The sequence below is a fragment of the Dipodomys merriami genome, unplaced genomic scaffold, assembly GCF_024711535.1.
Source record: "Dipodomys merriami isolate MVZ:Mamm:240054 unplaced genomic scaffold, mDipMer1.0.p SCAF_5, whole genome shotgun sequence".
In the NCBI taxonomy this organism is placed as follows: domain Eukaryota; kingdom Metazoa; phylum Chordata; class Mammalia; order Rodentia; family Heteromyidae; genus Dipodomys; species Dipodomys merriami.
Genome location: NW_027206068.1, coordinates 12,953,747 through 12,973,008, shown reverse-complemented (window position 1 = coordinate 12,973,008; position 19,262 = coordinate 12,953,747). Strand labels below are relative to the sequence as shown.

General features: G+C 36.5%; 1 protein-coding gene across 4 annotated transcripts in view; it reads left to right on the top strand.

Moving 5' to 3' along the window:
* The window catches only part of Klhl7 (kelch like family member 7), a 54,142-nt gene that overhangs the window by 8,386 nt on the left and 26,494 nt on the right, over positions 1 to 19,262 (top strand). For 3 of the 4 annotated variants that reach the window (XM_069996095.1, XM_069996096.1, XM_069996098.1), the window contains exons 2-5: positions 8,204 to 8,306; positions 8,807 to 8,900; positions 9,088 to 9,212; positions 18,005 to 18,180. In XM_069996095.1, coding sequence (XP_069852196.1) covers positions 8,204 to 8,306; positions 8,807 to 8,900; positions 9,088 to 9,212; positions 18,005 to 18,180 — 498 coding nt within the window. Of the gene's footprint in view, positions 1 to 6,295; positions 6,315 to 8,203; positions 8,307 to 8,806; positions 8,901 to 9,087; positions 9,213 to 18,004; positions 18,181 to 19,262 lie in introns of those variants that run through there. The other variant, XM_069996097.1, reaches the window with a different exon arrangement.

The window sequence follows — 19,262 nt, the reverse complement described above, 5'->3', positions numbered from 1 at the left end:
GTAGAATTGGAGGCCTTCTTTACTATAGAATGACAAGTACAAGAGATTGATTTTTAAAGGCTAGTGTGTCTAGAGCATAGAACATGAGGAGTAGCTAGTAAACTGGCCTTGTGTATTACTTTAGAAATCTAGCACTGTGGATCCAGCTTAGTGGTAGTGTGCTTGTCTGGCATGCACAGGACCTTGAGATCAGCCCTCAACATTGCAGAAGGAGGAAGGGGCATCAATTTAGTAGGATTTGCTTTTATTCTAAAAACCTTTTGTTAGTGGGAGAAGGAATGTTGTATTTAAAAAAAAACATAGCTTTTGCTTTGTACTGGATGAACTAGAGAGTTCTCAGTGGTTGTTAGTAAACCTTTAGATGTCATTGTTGCAGTACAGACAATGTGACTATGATATATGTTTTTAATTAGGCAGTAAAATCAACAAGGCTAAGTGATTATGACTAATATATGTGGTTGTAGTAAGCAAACTAGGATAACTTAAAACAGTACTGAAAATAAGACATGTCAATAAGTGTTAATTTGTTGTTTAACCATGGCTAGTGGGTGATTGGATTTAATACAAATTAAAATACTAATGAATTTTGGTATTATATAATGTATAACTAGATGGACATGCACCAGAGAATTGGAGAAAGGTTTATAATTTGTTATTGTCAAGTTGGGGTGTCAGTGGAACTTTGCAGTATATATGGTTAGTATACAGATCTGGAGAGTTGTGGGTTAGAAGTGTAAACTTGTGAATTATCTGCATTTGAAGCTATGAAGAGTTGAGAGTCTAGGATAAAGGCTGCAATGAGCCTGTGAACGAGATGAGAAAGGAATGGCCAGAAGAACAGGAGAAAAATGTAAGAATTTTGAAAATCATGGAAGAAATAGTTTCAAAAAGAGGATTGCCAATTTTGAAGCTAATGAGAGGTCAAAGTAAGAACATAACTAAAGCTGACAGAATGTAGCCACAGGGGGATTTGCTGACTGTAGTGAGTTATTTGGATGGAGAGACAGATGGGAATCAGACAGGTATGAGTTGAACTAAATAAGACTTGAAATAGAAATAGCTTTTTTTAGATATGATCCTGAAGGGATTGAGGCAGTCAAATGAAGCTTGCTTGTTTGGATTTATTTGTTTAAATTAGTAAAATATAAAATATTTTTTTAAAACTAGTGTCATTTGAGATGTAAAGGTTGACCACATGAGGAATAGAATGGATTTCTGATTTGAGATCCAAAATAATTGTGATCAGTTTCAGTTGGAGGGGTCAATTCCTTTTCTGAAGTAGGAAGAAAGAAAAAATTTATATTGGTGATGTGGAATCAGAAAACCAGAAGATTCTATCCAGAGACTTATGTGATAGGATCATGTGCTATCATGGAAGAGGAAGAAGATGAAATGAAAAATGAAAAAACATTCATTGCAAATGGCATAGTGACTGATAGGGGTTTTTTATGTTATAAATTTATAATAGATATTTTTCCTTTACTGGCTTTTAGAACCTTGCCTTTTCTGATCTCAACCTACTCTTCAATCATATGTTCATTTAGCCAATTTTGTAGTAGTGTTTTTGTATCATTTTGTTAAAATCATTTCATCTGAAAGAAAGTGTTTTGAATTCATCTGTCTTCTTCCTAATTTTGCCTTATGAGAGGGGCCAAATCTAAGTTAAAACTTTTAGAGCATTACTGTTTTAATGGTAAGATTTCTCTGATAAGAAGTATGTTCTTAAAGCTTCCATCTGCTAAGCAGGACTGTTAAGGTGTGTGTTATTGTAGGCTCCATGAGTTGGGCTTACACCCAACTATTCCTCTTTTATCCCTTCTAGGATATGTGGATGTTGATAACTGGGGTGTTCACAGGTGATTTTAAGGCCTTGTTACCTTGGCTTCTCAAGCAAAGCCTCATTTTTCAGCTTTGTTTTACCAGTGCATATGGAGCATCACCAAGAACTTGATCCTCATTTGGCATTGTGTTTTATTGTGTCTTACTTGGGTTTCGATCTTCGTAATAGCTCCCTATGTTGAGAATTTCAGAGAGCTAAGTGGTACAATTTAGGCACTGAAGCTCTAACACAAGTTAACTGGACCAGGTAACTGTCTTTTTTTGTTGTTTGTTTGTTTGTCATGCGGCTTGAACTCATGCCTGGGTGCTGTCTCTGAGCTCTCAAGGCTAGCACTCTACAATTTTGAGCCACAGCTCCACTTCCCATTTTCAGGTGGTTAATTGGAGATAAGAGTCTCATGGACTTTCTTGCCTGAACTGGCTTTGAACTGTGATCCTCAGATCTCAGCCTCCTGAGTAGCTAAGATTACAGGTGTGAGCCATTGGCACCCAGCCATAACTGTCATTTTATTTCTAAGTTTGCCTCATCTTTTGGATTTTCTTTAAAACAATACTACCACCACTAGAACAGGAACTGCTTTGTTCCGTCTTCAGTACTTAGTGAAGCTTCTCTTCTCTGTCAATAACTATTCTTTTTTCTATCCACCACTTTAGGAGGTTATTTAAATTTTTATTCCAGAAAGCTGTGATATGGTAGATATGTGTTAAATTAACATAGGCCTTAAGACATTAACAACAGGCTGGAAGTTCAACTTCTGTTTCTCATCTCAGATTTATGATTTTGGTGGTGGTGGTAGTGGTCATGGAGCCTGAACTCTGGACCTGGGCGCTGTCCCTAAGCTCTTCAGCTCAAGGCTAGCACCCTACCACTTGAGCCACAGCGCTACTTTCAGGTTTTTTCTGCTTATGTGATGCTGAGAAATCGAACCTAGGGCCTCATGCATCTGAGACAAGCACTCTACCACTGAGCCAACTTCCCAGACCAGATTTATGACTTATCCATAGCTCTTGAATATTCTGCAGTGAACCAAATGACAGAACTTAAGCTACCATATCTGATTCCATTCTAGCAACATAAAACCTTCCAAATTTAGCATGTCACTTCTCTCCCTCTGACTTAAAAGGCAAATAAGTTCTAAATACCTGTTGTCATTTCTTATATGACACAGCCTCCTCACCAGAAAGCTCTTGCTCAGGATAGCTCTTTCAGCAGCTGCAGGCTAAACTGTCTTCTGGTAAAACAGATTTAGTTAGTGTGACAGATCCAAAGCTAAATTCTCCATTTCAGGATATTTGGTCCCACACCTTTTTTGTATGACATGGGGCCTTAAAATGTTTAAAAATAGCACAGTGTTGCTCCAGAAAACTGAAAATAGACAATTCCATCTCTGTAGTACACTTCACAAATACTAACAGATTATTATATAGTCTAGCTCATGTTATTTCTGGCCAAAAACAGAACAGAAACTTCTTGGTAACAGATGGTTATCAAAGAAAATGAGAAAAGCAAATCTTGGCTTTGGCCTTAACAGGTTGCCATCTATGTTACTATCTATGGTTTACTGATAGTCAAACTCAACTCAGCTGGGAAGAATTCTCTACCAGGAGCTTAGTGGGACTATTTACCCTCTATGTATGTATGTATATTGTGCTTCGCTAACAAATTCTTTTGGGGGCACAAAATGTTAGAAAATTTTCAGAATGATAGAATCAGCCACTAGGTCACGTACAGTTTTCTTTTTCTCCCCATTGTCCATCATATATATTTTTAGGTAAATTTAAACTTGCTTTTTGGACCCTGTGTTCTTGGCAACTAATGCTGAATAAGGCTTGTCTAATGACAGAGCTTGAAGGAAGAGTGATCCACATTAGTTGCAGGCAATTCTGGAAAGCACAATTTGCAGCCTTACATTCTCTACAGTTTTAGTCTCCTGATTGTTCTTCATCTTTGTGCCATATGATTCTATCCTGGTCTGAAGTTACTCATATCTATGAATCCTGTTTGGGGGAGTCTTTTCTCTCACCTTCATTTGTGTGTAGCTGAAAAATAGCCAATAACATATTTCTTTAAGGTCTGTGGTTCCACAGGAGCCAGTTTGACTGTTTTAGCATTTCAATTTTCCCTATCTTGCCAACTCAGCAGCAGATGTTTCTCTTACCTATTTTAACAAAATGGGCTATTTATTTGCATCTATTATCCCTTTCAGGCATCCTTTGCTGACTAGTGGACCTGCTTCTAAATAGCTTCTTTTTCTTTCTATCTTAAAAAGTTGACATTGCTTAGATAAAAATACTTACCTTCCTTCCTCTTTTAATTTGGACATAAATGTTTGTGTGTGTATGTGTGCATATATATATACATATATATGTGTGTGTGTGTGTGTGTGTGGAGAGAGAGAGAGAGAGAGAGAGAGAGAGAGAGAGAGAGAGAGAGAGAGAGAGAGAGAGATTGTTAGTACACAGAAAGGCTACTGACTTCTGTGGGTTGAGTTTTGTATCCTGCTACTTCACCTAAGTTATTGATCATCTCTAGGAGCTTGCTGATGAGTTTCCCAGGTCCTTAAGATATAAAACCATGTCCTCTCAGGAAGGGGTGCCATCAAAAACAAAAACAAAAAACTATTGCTTACCTGACTTGTGAAATGGTCACCCCTCTGTACAACACCATAATAATAACAGTAAAATTATTTTAAAAGATTATGTCTGCAGCCAGGAGTTGTTGCCTCATATCTGTAATTTTAGCTGCTCAGCAGGTTGAGATCTGAGGATCACGGTTCAAAGCCTGCCCAGGAAGGAAAGTCCATGAAACTTATCCCTGATTAACCACCAGAAAAAAAAATCCAGAAGTGGCGCTGTGGCTCCAAGTTGTAGAGCACTAGCCTTGAGCAAAACAGCTCAGAGACAGCGCGCCCAGGCCCTGAGTTCAAGTTCCATGACCAACAACAACAACAAAAAATTATGCCTGCAGATGGGGATAGTTTAACTTCTCTCTCTATGTATATTCTTTTTATGTTTTTCTCTTGCCTAATTGCTCCAGCTAAGAGTTCCAGAATTATATTGAAAAGAAGTAAAAAGAATGGATATCCTTGCCTTGTTCCTGATTTTAAAGGAAATGGTTTTAGTTTTTCACCATTTAGTATGTTGTTGGCTGTTGGTCTGGCATATATAGCCTTTATTATTTTGAGGTAGGTTCTTTCTAATCTTAGCTTCTCCAGAGCTTTAAATGGGTATGGATGTTGAATTTTACCAAAAGCTTTTTCTGCATCTATGGAGATAATTATGTGACTCTTGTCTTTGGCTTTATTGATGTGATTCATTGCTTTTATTGACTTACATATATTAAATCAGCCTTGCATCTCTGGGATAAAACCTACCTGATCATAGTGCATAATTCTTGTGATTAGTTGCCAAATTCTGTTGGCAAGCACTTTATTGAAGAGCTTTGCATCTGTGTTCATCAGAGAGATTGGTCCATAGTTCTTTTTTCATTGGATCCCTACTTGGTTTTGGGATGAATGTAATGCTGGCTTTATAAGATGTGTTTGCAGTTGATCCTTCTGTTTCTATGTCAGGAAATCTTACATTTAAACATTTTTGGTTAATATACTTTGGGTGCAATTAGAAAATATTTGGCAGATGTGGAAGTCCGTAAACTAAGAAAAATGTGCAAAGAAAATGTCAACTAAATAGCAACTGGAATTTTAACTGTCTGCTAAAGAAGAAAGAAGATGAAAAGAAGCATAATAAATAGTATAACAGAAGATGACATATATAAAACTAAATGTTATATTAAACTTGAATGAGTAAACTAAATCCTACTAAAAATAGGGATATCTTCAAAATCAAACTTAGTCTATTTTTTGCTGTAGTATAATAGAATACCACAAACTAGGTAATTTATAAACAATAGTTTATTTGATTCATGGTTCTAGAGGCTGGTAAGTTCAAGAACATGTTACCAGTATTTCTCTGTGGCCTTCATGTTCTGTTATACCATGGTAGAAGGCAGAAAGGCAAGAGGCAAAGACAAGAAACTTGTCAAACCTTACCCTTTTTGTCAGGAAACCACTTCCATAATAACTGAGGGCAGAGTCCTCATAACCTAATCATCTTTTAAAGGGCCTACCCTCTTAATATCAATTAAAATAGCAATTAAATTTCAACTGAGATTTGGAGGAAACATTCAAACCATAGCAGTCATATAAACCTATACTGTTTATAAAAGATAAAGATTCAAAACCTGAGATTAATAAAGATATAGTAAATGTGGTAGGACATGAACAGAGGAATTGCAAGTTTTTCCCCCTTAAGTTTAATATGTGAACGTGTACTGCTCCAAAGCTAATGCTTTTTGTTGTTTTAGGTTATATTACCCTAGTTTCAAGGAATTGTTACATTTCATATCTCCAGTCTACCTGGGTATCTGTCTGTCTGTGAAAATATACATCTTTCATTAGTAAGAGGTAAAATTATAGGTGAGTCCTGACTCTTGCAGCATAGTTAAATAAATGTACCATTTGGACACAAATGATCCTTCCTACGTCATCCCCACACATACAGTAACATTAATATATACATACAGATTAATCTTAGATTAAAATGTACTCACTTTTACCTTAAAAAAAATTAGAGACTCCTCTTTGGGCCCCTCTCCAGTTGGAGAGTCATACTACTTTCATGGCTTTCCTTTCAATTTCACATAAACTTACTCTTTTTACCTTGAGCAATGAAGAGAAGAAAGGAGGTGGGGATGAAATCATAACATTTAATGCATATCTGCAAAATTCAGAAAATTGAAGGAAGGGATGTTGGGAAGGATGGGGGAGAATGATGAAAGAGGTGATGAGAACGTATATTAATGAACTATTTACGTTTAAAGCTTGCTAGATACTTTTTCTTTTTTAACATTTTTATTGTTATCTTTAAGTAGTTGTACAAAGAAGTTCCCATTCTACAAAACAGTATATGAATAAATATCTTTAGTACCTATAAATTTATTCTACTTTCAAACCTCAAGTTTCTTGATTTAAAGAAAAATTAGTCTGCTAGCCTATGGCCCTTTTAACAAATCTTCAAGTAATATCTAAAAACTATGAAGTAGTACTGTAAAATGCTTGCTATTTAATAAAATAGTTAAATTTGTATATGTAATACCTGATGAGCTACTGAGCCTTTATTTAGATTTATGAGTGACAGTTTTACTCTTCAGTATATTTGTTAATGCCTCCTATTTCCAGTGCCTAGGAGAATGCTTTTTAATACTTTGTAGGCACTCAAATAAGTCTAACCTTTAGCTTCATTAAGTATTTTATTGAAAAAATTATTTTAATTTGTAAGGGCTACAATAATCCTTTTAAAAAATTTTAATCAAGGACTGGGGGATATGACTCTAGGGGTAGAATTCTTGCCTAGCAAGCTCAAGGGTCTGAGTTCAATTTGTAATAACAAGAATGAATGAATGAAATTTTCCAACTTCTTAGATTATTTACTCTAGACCTATCTTATTTCAGCAGCCTAAAGTAACAACACGTTAGCTGTGGTCAGAAAACCAGATTTGAGACTGGATGCTATCCAGTTTTCATAAGACATGTTTGAAAGAAGAGATATTTAAGGGAAGATTAATGAAAGGACAGTTAGTTCATCTACTCTGTGTATTCTGCATTATGTCTATTTCAGTTTAGATCTGTGAAGGCTACTTTCTTGGGAAATGTTGTATATGTTATATATGTTTTATATCATATTAAGGTTATATAGATATAAAAAAACAATTGTTATGTTTGAAAAATTGTCAAAGGCACTGCTATTATGTCATTTAGGTTTTGTCAGAAAAGTCCACCAAGCCAGGTGCCGGTGGCTCACGCTTGTAATCCTAGCTACTCAGGAGGCTGAGATCTGAGGATCATGGTTCAAAGCCAGCCCGGGCAGGAAAGTCCATGAGACTCTTATCTCCAATAAACCACTAGAAAACTGGAAGTGGTGCTGTGGCTCAAGAGGTAAAGTGCTCCCCTTGAGCTGAAGAGCTCAGGGACAGCGCCCAAGCCCAGAGTTCAAGCCCCACGACCGTCAAAAAAAAAAAAAAAAAAAAAAAAAGAAGAAGAAGAAAAGAAAAAGAAAAAAGAAACTCCTTAGACCTTGTGCCAGGAAAAAAAGTTTTGGCTTCCTTGAAGTAGCCTTCTTGTTTTTAACTATGAAGAACATTTTCTCCCTGACTTTTGGGAAGTTTAATCCAGATTTTGGTGCCACTTGATAGCAACTGCCTGCAGAGTATCTGGTAAATAGTGATGTGGTTAGCAACTGTTTTATATGTATTGCCAACTAGGCCTAGTGAGTCCTTTTTAATTTAAGTATTTTCCTTTTTGATTAGAAAACATTGTGTGATGTAATCCTCATGGTCCAGGACAGAAAGATACCTGCACATCGTGTTGTCCTCGCTGCAGCCAGTCATTTCTTTAACTTAATGTTCACCAGTAAGTATCTTAAGGTAAAAAGAATGCTTTTCTTTTCTCTTTAAGAATTAGATGGACTCCAAGTTAAAAAAAAAAAAGATACAATCTAGCAAGTTAGACTTTAAAAAGAAAGAAAAATGAAATATAGCATATTATAGTGATCACAACACCTAGATTTGGGTCTATGTTCTAGATCCTCTACTTAGTATTGTTATATGATCTTAATTAGGTTAAATAACATACCTGTCTGAAGTTTTCTCTTTGGTGTTCTAGCTACTTACAAAAATTCCTAGAAGAAATAACAGCTTTGCATGCAATATATCATTGTTCTATATATTTATGCAATCATTGTTCTCATAAATTTGTTGGAGCTACATCAGGCATTTTGCTTGTAACAATTTAAGAGTACTACTAAATTATTTTGAGATTGGAAAAACTGAACCTAGTTTAGATGCTCTGGGTTTCTCAGTTAAATTTGTGGTGATCCTGATGCCATTTTTGTTTCTCCACTTCAATTTTAGCTAACATGCTTGAGTCGAAGTCCTTTGAAGTAGAACTTAAAGATGCTGAACCTGACATTATTGAACAACTTGTGGAATTTGCTTATACTGCTAGGTGAGTTAAGGATTGTTTCTGTTTTAGAAGAGTAATAATACCATAGCAAAGAATGCTCCAAATTCTTCAGAATGAAAAGCTATAAAGGTGGATGAGTTTGCGAATCCCATACCTTACTAGGATTCTACAGTAGCATTATTTAATAAAAAATTACATGAAATTAATATTCAGTTTAACTTATTTGCAGGATTTCTGTGAATAGCAACAATGTTCAGTCTTTGTTAGATGCAGCAAATCAGTACCAGATTGAACCTGTGAAGAAAATGTGTGTTGAATTTTTGAAAGAACAAGTTGATGCTTCAAATTGTCTTGGTAAGAAATACCAGATTCGGTTTTTACTTAGTTTTGTTTTACTCCTCATTGTGTCTTTCAGTAAAGAAAAATGTAATGATAAGCCTTCCTCCTCTAGGACATTTTGGTGTTCCTTTCTGCACACACTGGCACTGTGGGCACAAAGGGGAACTAGAAAGCAAGTAAAAGGAAGCAGATTAATTTCAGAAAAAATAATAAAATATAGGCAAAGGGGATAAAATTGAGAATGTCCTAATGTCCAGAAAAAAGGAACTGGACTAATGTAGCAGGAAGGAAGACAGCTATACAAATGAACAGACTGATGGAATTTCTTAAATGGCAATTTTTATCAATTCTCTGGTGATTAGATTAGTCAAGACTTACATAAAGCTGGGGGAAACCTAGTAGTTTGATGCTAAATCATGCTAAACAACCTAAAAGAATGGCTCCTGTTGGCAAATGCAATGTAAGAAATGGAAAGAACATTTCCAATGTAAGAAAAAGAAAGGATGCATTTGAACAGGAAAACCTTCATAATTTTATATTTTTGACTTTCAATCAAATTAAAAACAATAGATACAAGACTCAAACTAAGGAAGATCAGACAGGGAATATTGCTTCATGATACCAAACAAATAGCAAAGAAAAAGTCATTTGTGAAAGTATGGAAGACTTGAGAGGAAGACATGAACACTAATGTGAAGAAATAGGAGTTTCAGAAGAATCAGTTGGAAGAAAAGGAAGAATCACTTTTTTGGCTTAAAAAAATTAACTTTTGCTGGGCGCCGGTGTCTCATGCCTGTAATCCTAGCTACTCAGGAGGCTGAGATCTGAGGATTGCAATTCAAAGCCAGCCCAGGCAGGAAAGTCCGTGACACTCTTATCTCCAGTAAACCACTAGAAAACTGGAAGTGGCACTGTGGCTCAAGTGGTAGAGCACTCGCCTTGAGCTGAAGAGCTCAGGGAGAGCACCCAAGCCCAGAGTTCAAGCCCCACGACTGCCAAAACTGTACTGGTGGTTCATGCCTGTAATCCTAGCTACTCAGGAGGTTAAGATCTGAGGATCACGGTTCAAAGTGAAACCAAGCAGGAAAGTCTATGACACTCTTATCTCCAATTGACCCACAGAAAATCAGAAATGGTTCTGTGGCTCAAAATGGTAGAGCACTAGCTTGTGCAAAAACGCTCACAGACAGCACCCAGGGCCTGAGTTCAAGCTTCATGACCGAAAAAATTCACTTTTAGGCTAAGTTATACTCAGGCCTGATCAGTGGACTAAGTTATTCCTTTCTTACATATATCCTAGTGATATTTTTTTATTTCCAGTTATTGGTAATTACATTTAGGTTGGTGGCTTAACATTGTAACTGTACAGAATGGAATGAAACCTCTGAGACTTTAGACCTATAAAATCTTTTCTCCTTTAAGTTATTGATAGCAAGGGGTTTTTTTTGTTTGTTTTATTTTGGGTGGTTTTTTTTTTTTTTACAGTGATGAAGGGCTGTCTAATAGCCTTCCCTATCTATATACCTTTTTGCAATGTAATTTTGTAGTTCCTAAGTAATGGAGTCTGTTTTCCCTCCTTATAATCTAGGTGCTGCCTCTTGACTTACTTTAGCCTTGAAAATGTGCATTGGGCCTTGCTCACTTTAGCTGCCATGAACTGTTTTGCTGCCACAACATGAAGGCTAGTCTAGTTAGGACACAGATGAGTTGCTCTAACTGACCTCCACAAGACCAACCATCACGCCTATTACCTGGTATGTGAATGAAGCTAGTTTAAACTGTCCACCCCATCCAGACAACCAGTTGATAGTAGAAATGAGCCAAGCTAGCCCAGATTAAAAGAGTTACCACTTGCCCCACAGAATTACAATAATAAAATCTGCAGCCCCAAATTATAAGGTAACAGTACAAGATTTGTACAAGATTTGCAAATACAAGAAAAGAATTAGGCTCTAAGATATTATTCATTTATGATATTAATGAAAATGTATTACCATATATATATATATATGTATACATTCTAAAAAAAATACTAAGAAAAAATTCAAGAAGTACTACAACCAAATGAAAGATAGAATTTAAGATAATACTGTTCTGGTTCATAGTTGCAAGCAAAATAAGCTTGCTGGTTTAAATAGAAAGGAATTGTATTGAGCTGCTAACAGCTAAAGAATTACTTAGAAATTGCAAAATCTTAGAAAAAGTAGAAAAGTTTTGAATAACAAAATTTTTGGGTAATTATGTAATGTCTTACCCTGTGATGAGAGAATACAAACTCTTTTTGTATTTACTTGGAGTACTTACAAGTTCTTGTCACCAGCAACAGAAAATCTGGAGCTCCTTAGAAAACAAGAAAAACAGGCCCCATCCTTTAAGTACAGTGTAATAACAGTAGAAATTTACCATAAGGGGACATCTGTTTTCTCCAGTCCCTTTCTCAGCACTTGGAAATTTAACTGAAGAATTATTTAGAAAATTTTTGTCTTCAGAAAAAGAGCAACAAGCTAAACCCCAATCCAGTAGATGGAAACAAATAATTAAAATTAAATGAATTAGAGTCCAAAAACACCATTGAAAGAAACAACAAAACAGAGTTGGTTCTTCAAAAAAATTGACAAAATTGACAGACCCTTAGCAAATCTGATCAGGAAAAGAAGAGAACACACCCAAATAAATTCAGAGCTGCGAATGGAAGCATCACCACAGAAACAACCAAGATTCAGAACATTATAAGGGAATAATTCTCAAACCTTTATGCTAATCAGTTTGAGAATCTGGAAGAAATGGAAAAATTTCTAGCAAAGATTGACATGCCCAAACTAAACCAAGGTGAGTTAAATCAACTTAACAGACCCATATCAAGCATCAAAATAGCAATAAGAGACCTCCCACCCAACAAAAGCCTAGGACCGGATAGATTTACAGCTGAATTCTATAAGTCCTTCAAAGCAAAACTCACGACAATACTCCTCCAACTCTTCAATGAAATTGAAAGTCAGAGTTCACTACCAAACTCTTATGAAGCCATCAAACAAAGAGAAAGACACTGGTAGCTCATGCCTATAATCCTAGCTACGCAGGAGCTGAAATCTGAGGATCACAGTTCAAAGCCATCCCGGGCAGGAAAGTCCATGAAACTCTTTATCTCCAGTAAACCACCAGAAAACCAGAAGTAGCACTGTAGCTCAAGTGGTAGAGTGCTAGCCTTGAGCGGAATTGCTGAGGGACATTGTTCTGGCCCAGAGTTCAAGCCCCATGACCAACCAAAAAAAAAAAAAGGAAAAACAAATAAGAACTATAGACCCATTTCTTTCATGAACATCGATGCAAAACTTCTCAACAAAAAGATCATATACCACAATCAAACAGAATTCATTTCAGGGATGCAAAGCTGGTTCAATCTACACAAATCAATATAACTCATCACATCAACAAGAGCAAGGATAAGAACCACATGATTATCTTAATAGATGCAGAAAAAGCGTTCGACAAGATCTAACACCCCTTTATGATGAAAGCTCTGGAAAAACTAGTAATCCATGGAACATTTCTCAATATAATAAAGGCTGTATATGACAAACCTACAGCCAGCATTATACTTAATGGTGAAAAGCTAAAGCCATTTCCTTTAAATTCAGGAATGTGACAAGGATGTCCACTCTCTCCATGTCTCTTCAATTTAGTTTTAGAATGCTGAGCTAGAGCAATAAGACAAGATAAGATGCAAACATAAAGGGCATCCAAATAGGGAAAGATGAAGTAAAACTCTCCCTCTTTGCTGATGACATGATCTTGTATTTAAAGAACCCCATGGACTCCATTACCAAGTTACTCGAGCTGATCTGGAACTTGGGCAAAGTAGCAGGGTATAAAATTAACCCTCAAAAATCAATGGCTTTTCTGTATGCCAATAATAAGAAGAGTGTGACTGAAATTGGGAAAGCAACTCCTTTTGTAATAGCCCCACAAAAAAAAGAAAATACCTGGGAGTTAACTAAAGAGGTGAGGGACCTCTGTAATGAAGACTTTAAAAACCTGAACAAGGGAATTAAAGGAGAATGAAGGAAGTAGAAAAACCTCCCATACTCCTGGATTGGAAGGATCAACATCATGAAAATGGCAATACTGCCAAAGGCTAGCTACATATTCAGTGTGATACCTATCAATATCCCAACCTCACTCTTCAATGAAATAGAAGAAGCAACCCAAAAATTCAAAGGGAACAATAAAAGACCCCGAATAGAAAAACCAATCCTTAGCAGAAAGAACAGTGTTGGAAGAATATCAATACCAAGTTTCAGACTCTACTACAAAGCCATAGTAATCAAAACAGCTTGGTACTGGCACAAGAACAGACCGGGAATAGAAGACCAGTGGAATAGAACTGAAGATCCAGAAATGAACCCACAGACCTATAGCCACTTAATCTTCGATAAGGGAACTAAAAAAAATAGAATGGAAGAAAGACAGCCTCTTCAGTAAATGGTTCTGGCAAAATTGGTTAAACACCTATAGAAAACTAAAGCTAAAAGAAAACTAAAACTAGATCCTTATATATCACCCTGCACCAGAATCAACTCCAAATGGATCAGAGACCTCAAAGTAAAAGCAGACACCCTGAAAACATTACAGGAAGGAATAGGAGAAATATCTAGGGCTCCTTGGCACAGGCCAAAATTTTCTTAATTAAGACCCAGAAACACAACAAATAAAGGTTGGACAAATGGGATTGCATGAAACTGCAGAGCTTCTGCATGGCAAAAGACATAGCCCAGCAAGATCAATAGAAAGCCCACAGATTTGGAGAAGATCTTCACTAGCCATACAACAGACAAGGGTCTCATATCTAAATATACTTAGACCCCTTAATAGATGAATGGATCAAGAAAATGTGGTCTATTTATACAATGGAATTCTATACCTCCATCAGAAAGAATGACATTGCCCCATTTGTTAGGAAATGGAAAGACTTGGAAAAAACTATATTAAGTGAAGTAAGCCAGGCCCAAAGAAACATAAGTCCCATGGTGTCCCTTATTTGCAGTAACTAGTGTAAGTCTATGACAAGCAGAAATGGTCAAAAGCTACGTACATATGACCATATAAGATGATGCTAAGTGAAATGAACCCCAAGATAGGGACACAAGTGGTTTTTTTCTTAATTGTTATTGTTTTTAACGTATTTAAAATGTACAGTGTGATTTTTTTGTTTCTCTTGTATGTTCTTCCCCCATGGTATAACCCATTTTCACTGTATTTGATGTCAGTGCCTTGCATCTTGTATATACATTTTTCTAACTTGAGGAGGGGAAGGAAAATAACAAAATGCTGAAATAAGGATACAGGTTGCCCGACAAAAAAATAAAATAAATATATTTGGAACTCAAAAAGTTAAATCCCCCAACAACTAATCCTCAAAGAAACAATCTCCCAATTAATAAGTGCGCTAAAGACTTAAAGAGAGACTTCTCTGAAAAAGAAATAAGAATGGCTAATAGACACATGAAGAAATGTTCAATTTTTCTAGCCATAAAAGAAATGCAAATCAAAACAACATTAAGATTCCATCTCACCCCAGTTAGAGTGGATATGATCAAGAAATCTAATAATAACAGATGCTGGAGGGGATGTGGACAGAAGGGAACCTTACTGCATTGTTGGTGGGAGTGTAAACTTGTTCAACCACTTTGGAAAGCAGTATGGGGGTTCCTCAAAAGACTACACCTAGAGCTCCCCTATAACCCAGCAATTCCACTTCTGGGCATTTACCCAAACAATCACAAACAAGGCCATACTAAAGCTACCACCATAACTATATTTATCACAGCATTATTCACCATAGCTAAGATATGGAACCAACCCAGATGCCCCTCAGTAGATGAATGCATCAAGAAAATGTGGTATATTTATACAATGGAATTTTATGCATCCATCAGAAAGAATGACACTGCCCCATTTGTTAGGACATGGAAAGACTTGGAAAAAATTATACTAAGTGAAGTAAGCCAGGCCCAAAGAAATATAGGTTTGCAATAACTAGTATATGTCTAGGACAAGCAGAAAAGGTCAAAAGCTATGTACATATGACCATATAAGATGATGCTAAGCAAAATGAACCCCAGGATAGGGACACAGCTTTTATTTTTTCCTAAAATGTACTATGTGATTCTTTTTGTTTCTTTTGTATGTCTTCCCCCATGGTATAGCCCCTGTTTTCATTGTATTCGATTCCCATGCCTGGCATCTTATATATACATTTTTCTAATTTGGGGAGGGGAAGGGAAATACCAAAATTCTGAAATAAGCATACAAGTTGACCCATTGTAACAATGAAATGTACAAGACACTATGTTGAAAATGAACTTTACAACTTTGGCAGGGGTGGGGGGGATTGGGGGGCTTGGAGGTGGGGAGGAAGGGATGGTAGGGGAAAAACAAAGGAGGGGGTGAAAACGCTCAATAGGAAATGTACTCACTACCTTACTCATGTAACTGTAACCCCTCTGTACAGTCTTTACAATAAAAAATATTTTTAAAATTGCCAATTATTTTAGCCAATAAACAGGGCTTAAATGGCCATAGTCATAGCTATGTGCTTTATTCGAGACTAATAAACTCAATAAGTTAATAATAGTTTAAAAAAAAAACTATTAGCCGGGCGCTGGTGGCTCACACCTGTAATCCTAGCTACTCAGGAGGCTGAGATCTGAGGATCGCAGTTCAAAGCCAGCCCGGGCAGGAGAGACCCTGAGACTCCTATCTCCAATAAATCACCAGAAAACCGGAAGTGGCGCTGTAGCTCAAGTGGTAGAGTGCTTGCCTTGAGCTGAAGAGCTGAGGGACAGCGCCCAGGCCCAGAGTTCAAGCCCCACAACCGACAAAAAAAAAAAAGAAAATTTTTATCTTTTTTTTTTTGATGCTAGGGATTGACCTAAAACTAAAGTTTTAGGCCCCTGGCTCAAACTCTAAGGTCAGATGTCATATCCAGCTACTCATCTCTATATGCAAATAAAGGGACTGGTGGATTGGGCACTAGTGGCTCATGTTTATAATCCTACTCACTCAGGAGGCTGAAATCTGAGGGTTATAGTATGATGCCAACCTCAGCAGAAAAATCTGTTAGACTCATCTCCAATTAACTAGCAAATAGCCAGAAGTAGAGCTGTGTCTCAGATGGTAAAATGCCAGTTTTAAGGCAAAAAGCCAAATAAGAGCTCAAAGCCCTGAGTTCAAGCCCTAGAAAAACAACAACAAAATGTAAAGGGCAGAGAAAGGAGGTTCAGTATGCAACATAGGACATACCACAAGAGTAGGTACCACAAGCCAGGTACTGGTAGCTCATGCCTGTAATCTTAGCTACTCAGGAAGCTGAGATGTAAGATTGTAGTTCAAAGGTAGCCATGGCAGGTAAGCCCTTGAGACTGTTTATCTCTAATACTTAGAAAAAGCTGGAAGTCACACTGGCTCAAGCAGCAGGGGACTAGCCTTGAGATAAAAGAATCTCAGGGACAGTGCCCACATCCTGAGTTCAAGCCCTAGGACCAGCACAAAAATTTTTTTTAAAAAGAATAGGTAAAGTAAGCACCCATCTTTGGAAGTGGAGGCAGGGGGGAGAGGTATGCATAAACTTAAACTTGAAACATAAAAAAATACTTAGAAAGCATGCCACAGGATTATATTTTTAAAAGAAAATCAGTGTTTTCATCTTTCTGTGTAGAAAAGGGATTGCTACAATTTTCTGTGAAGTGTCTGTAGATAGCAAATATCAGGTTTTGTAGGCCAGATGTATTACTTCTCTCTACTTCCCTAACTTTCCCTCTTCTTCCCTTCCTTTTTTTTTAAACAAACATTTAAAAAGGGAAACAGGGAGAACTTACCTGCCTCTAAGGAGAGAAACTGTGTGTGGGAAGGATTTGGCCTATGGACAATACTTTGACTCCTGTTGTGGAATGTAAGAAACCAATTGGGTCAGAAGCTCTCTCTAAAGCAAAAAGTAAAATAGTAAGGAAAAGACAGAAGGGAAACTAAGTAAGGCTTATATAAAGAAAATTTTGTGTTTAATAATGGTGTATTTATATTATGTGTTTACATTAAAAGTTGTACCAAAATCTAAATGGTATGAATAAGTTTTGTCAAAAGAAATTTGAAATAAGTTATATGTTTGTTTTTGCTATCCTGGAGCTTGAACTATATGCTTTACATGTATGTCACCTTAAATGAAGCTCCTCCATGTTTCAAAAGTCACCTATCCTCAGAGTAATCCAAAAGTCTAAATCTATCCTACTTGAAATAGCACTAGAACTTTTAAATTTTAAATGTATTAGAGAAAATACTTAGTGATATCCAAATAAAATCAAGCCCTTGCTTGCTCTTTGAATATCAAAATCAAGTATAAGACAGTCAAATATTGGTACAAAAATAGATATATCATTGGAACTGAAAAGAGTTAAGATTTTTCAAATTCTATAAAATTTTCCTGAAGTCATGCTTTTATTTTTGATGTATATTTACTTGGTTTGTTTTTTTGTTGGTTTTGTTTTGGTTTTAGGCAGACTGGGACTCAAACTCAGTACCTGATGTTTTCACTCATTGGCTACCACTCTACCAACTAAGCCCCTTATTTTGTTTTTGGTTTGGTTTGTTTTCCCTTTTTAGGAGAGAATATATATTATAGACAGAGACAGCAGCTCAGGATGGCCTTGAACTCACAGTTTTCCTTCTTCCTCCTCCCAAGTGCTAGTATATTTTTGGTTTTTTAAAAGTAATTTTCTGTTCTCTTGTGTTTTTGTTTTTTTCCCATTTTTTAGGTATAAGTGTGCTTGCAGAGTGTCTGGATTGTCCTGAACTGAAAGCAACAGCAGATGACTTTATTCATCAGCATTTTACTGAAGTTTACAAAACTGATGAATTTCTGCAACTTGATGTAAAACGAGTAACCCATCTGCTCAACCAGGACACTCTCACTGTGAGGGCAGAGGATCAGGTGACTAAATTGCCTTCTCACATTTTGCTTAGAAATCAATGAGGAAATTTTTATATCTGATATTTAGATACATAATGAAAAGTGCCATATTAGGAGAGAATATGTATTCTTTACAATAATACTATGAATCTCCACAGTTTTTATAAGGACAGGCTATTTGAGAAATTAGTCACTTGACAGAGAGAAAACTACTAGGTACCATAGAATGCAGAAAAATGCCTGTCCCCAAATACCTAACCCCTAAAGGATCTTGGAATTAGGAAGTCAGGTAGATCCAATACAGTTACAAAGATCCTTAAATGTTCAAAGATACACAGTATACAAAAGAGTGGACCAGCCATTACTCACTTTGAAAATGGAGGGAGGCTACAAGCCAAGAAATGAAGGCAGATGTTAGATGTTGCAAAAGGTAAGGAAATTGTTCATCCTATAGAGCCTCCAGGTAGCTCTCCCATACCTTGATTTTAGTCCTGTACAACCTGTTTGACACTATGTCTTCTAGAACTGTCAGGCAAATTGTGAGAACTGTGAGCTACAGGATATTTGGGTACTGAGTTAGGGAATACTTTGATAAACAGACTTAATCTTTATTTTCAGCCCCATATCCTTCACTGTGTTTTAAGCCACTAAATTTGTGGTAAAAATTTCTTAATAGCAGCATTAGAAACTAAATGATGAGGTCACATTTTTTGAGTTGCTTTTGTTCTAAAAATAAAAGTTTACACTAAGCTATATTCTTTTGCCCTGTCCTCTTCAAGGCTTACAGTATCTATTTGCAAATTGGGCATAGAAGATCTATTTATTTTTGTAAATAAAAACAAAAAACTCAGCTCTAGCCAGGTGCCAGTGGCTCGTACCTGTAATCCTTACTACTCAGAAGGCTAAAATCTGAGGATCACAGTTCAAAGCTAGCCCAACAGGAAAGTCCATGAGACATTATCAGTTAACTAGCAAAAAGCCAGAAGTGGAGCTGTGACTCAAATGGTAGCGTGCTAGCCTTCAGTAAAAAAGCTCAGGGTCAGTGCCCAGGCCCCGAGTTCAAGCCCCAGGACAAGCACAGGAAAAAAAAAATGACAAAAAAC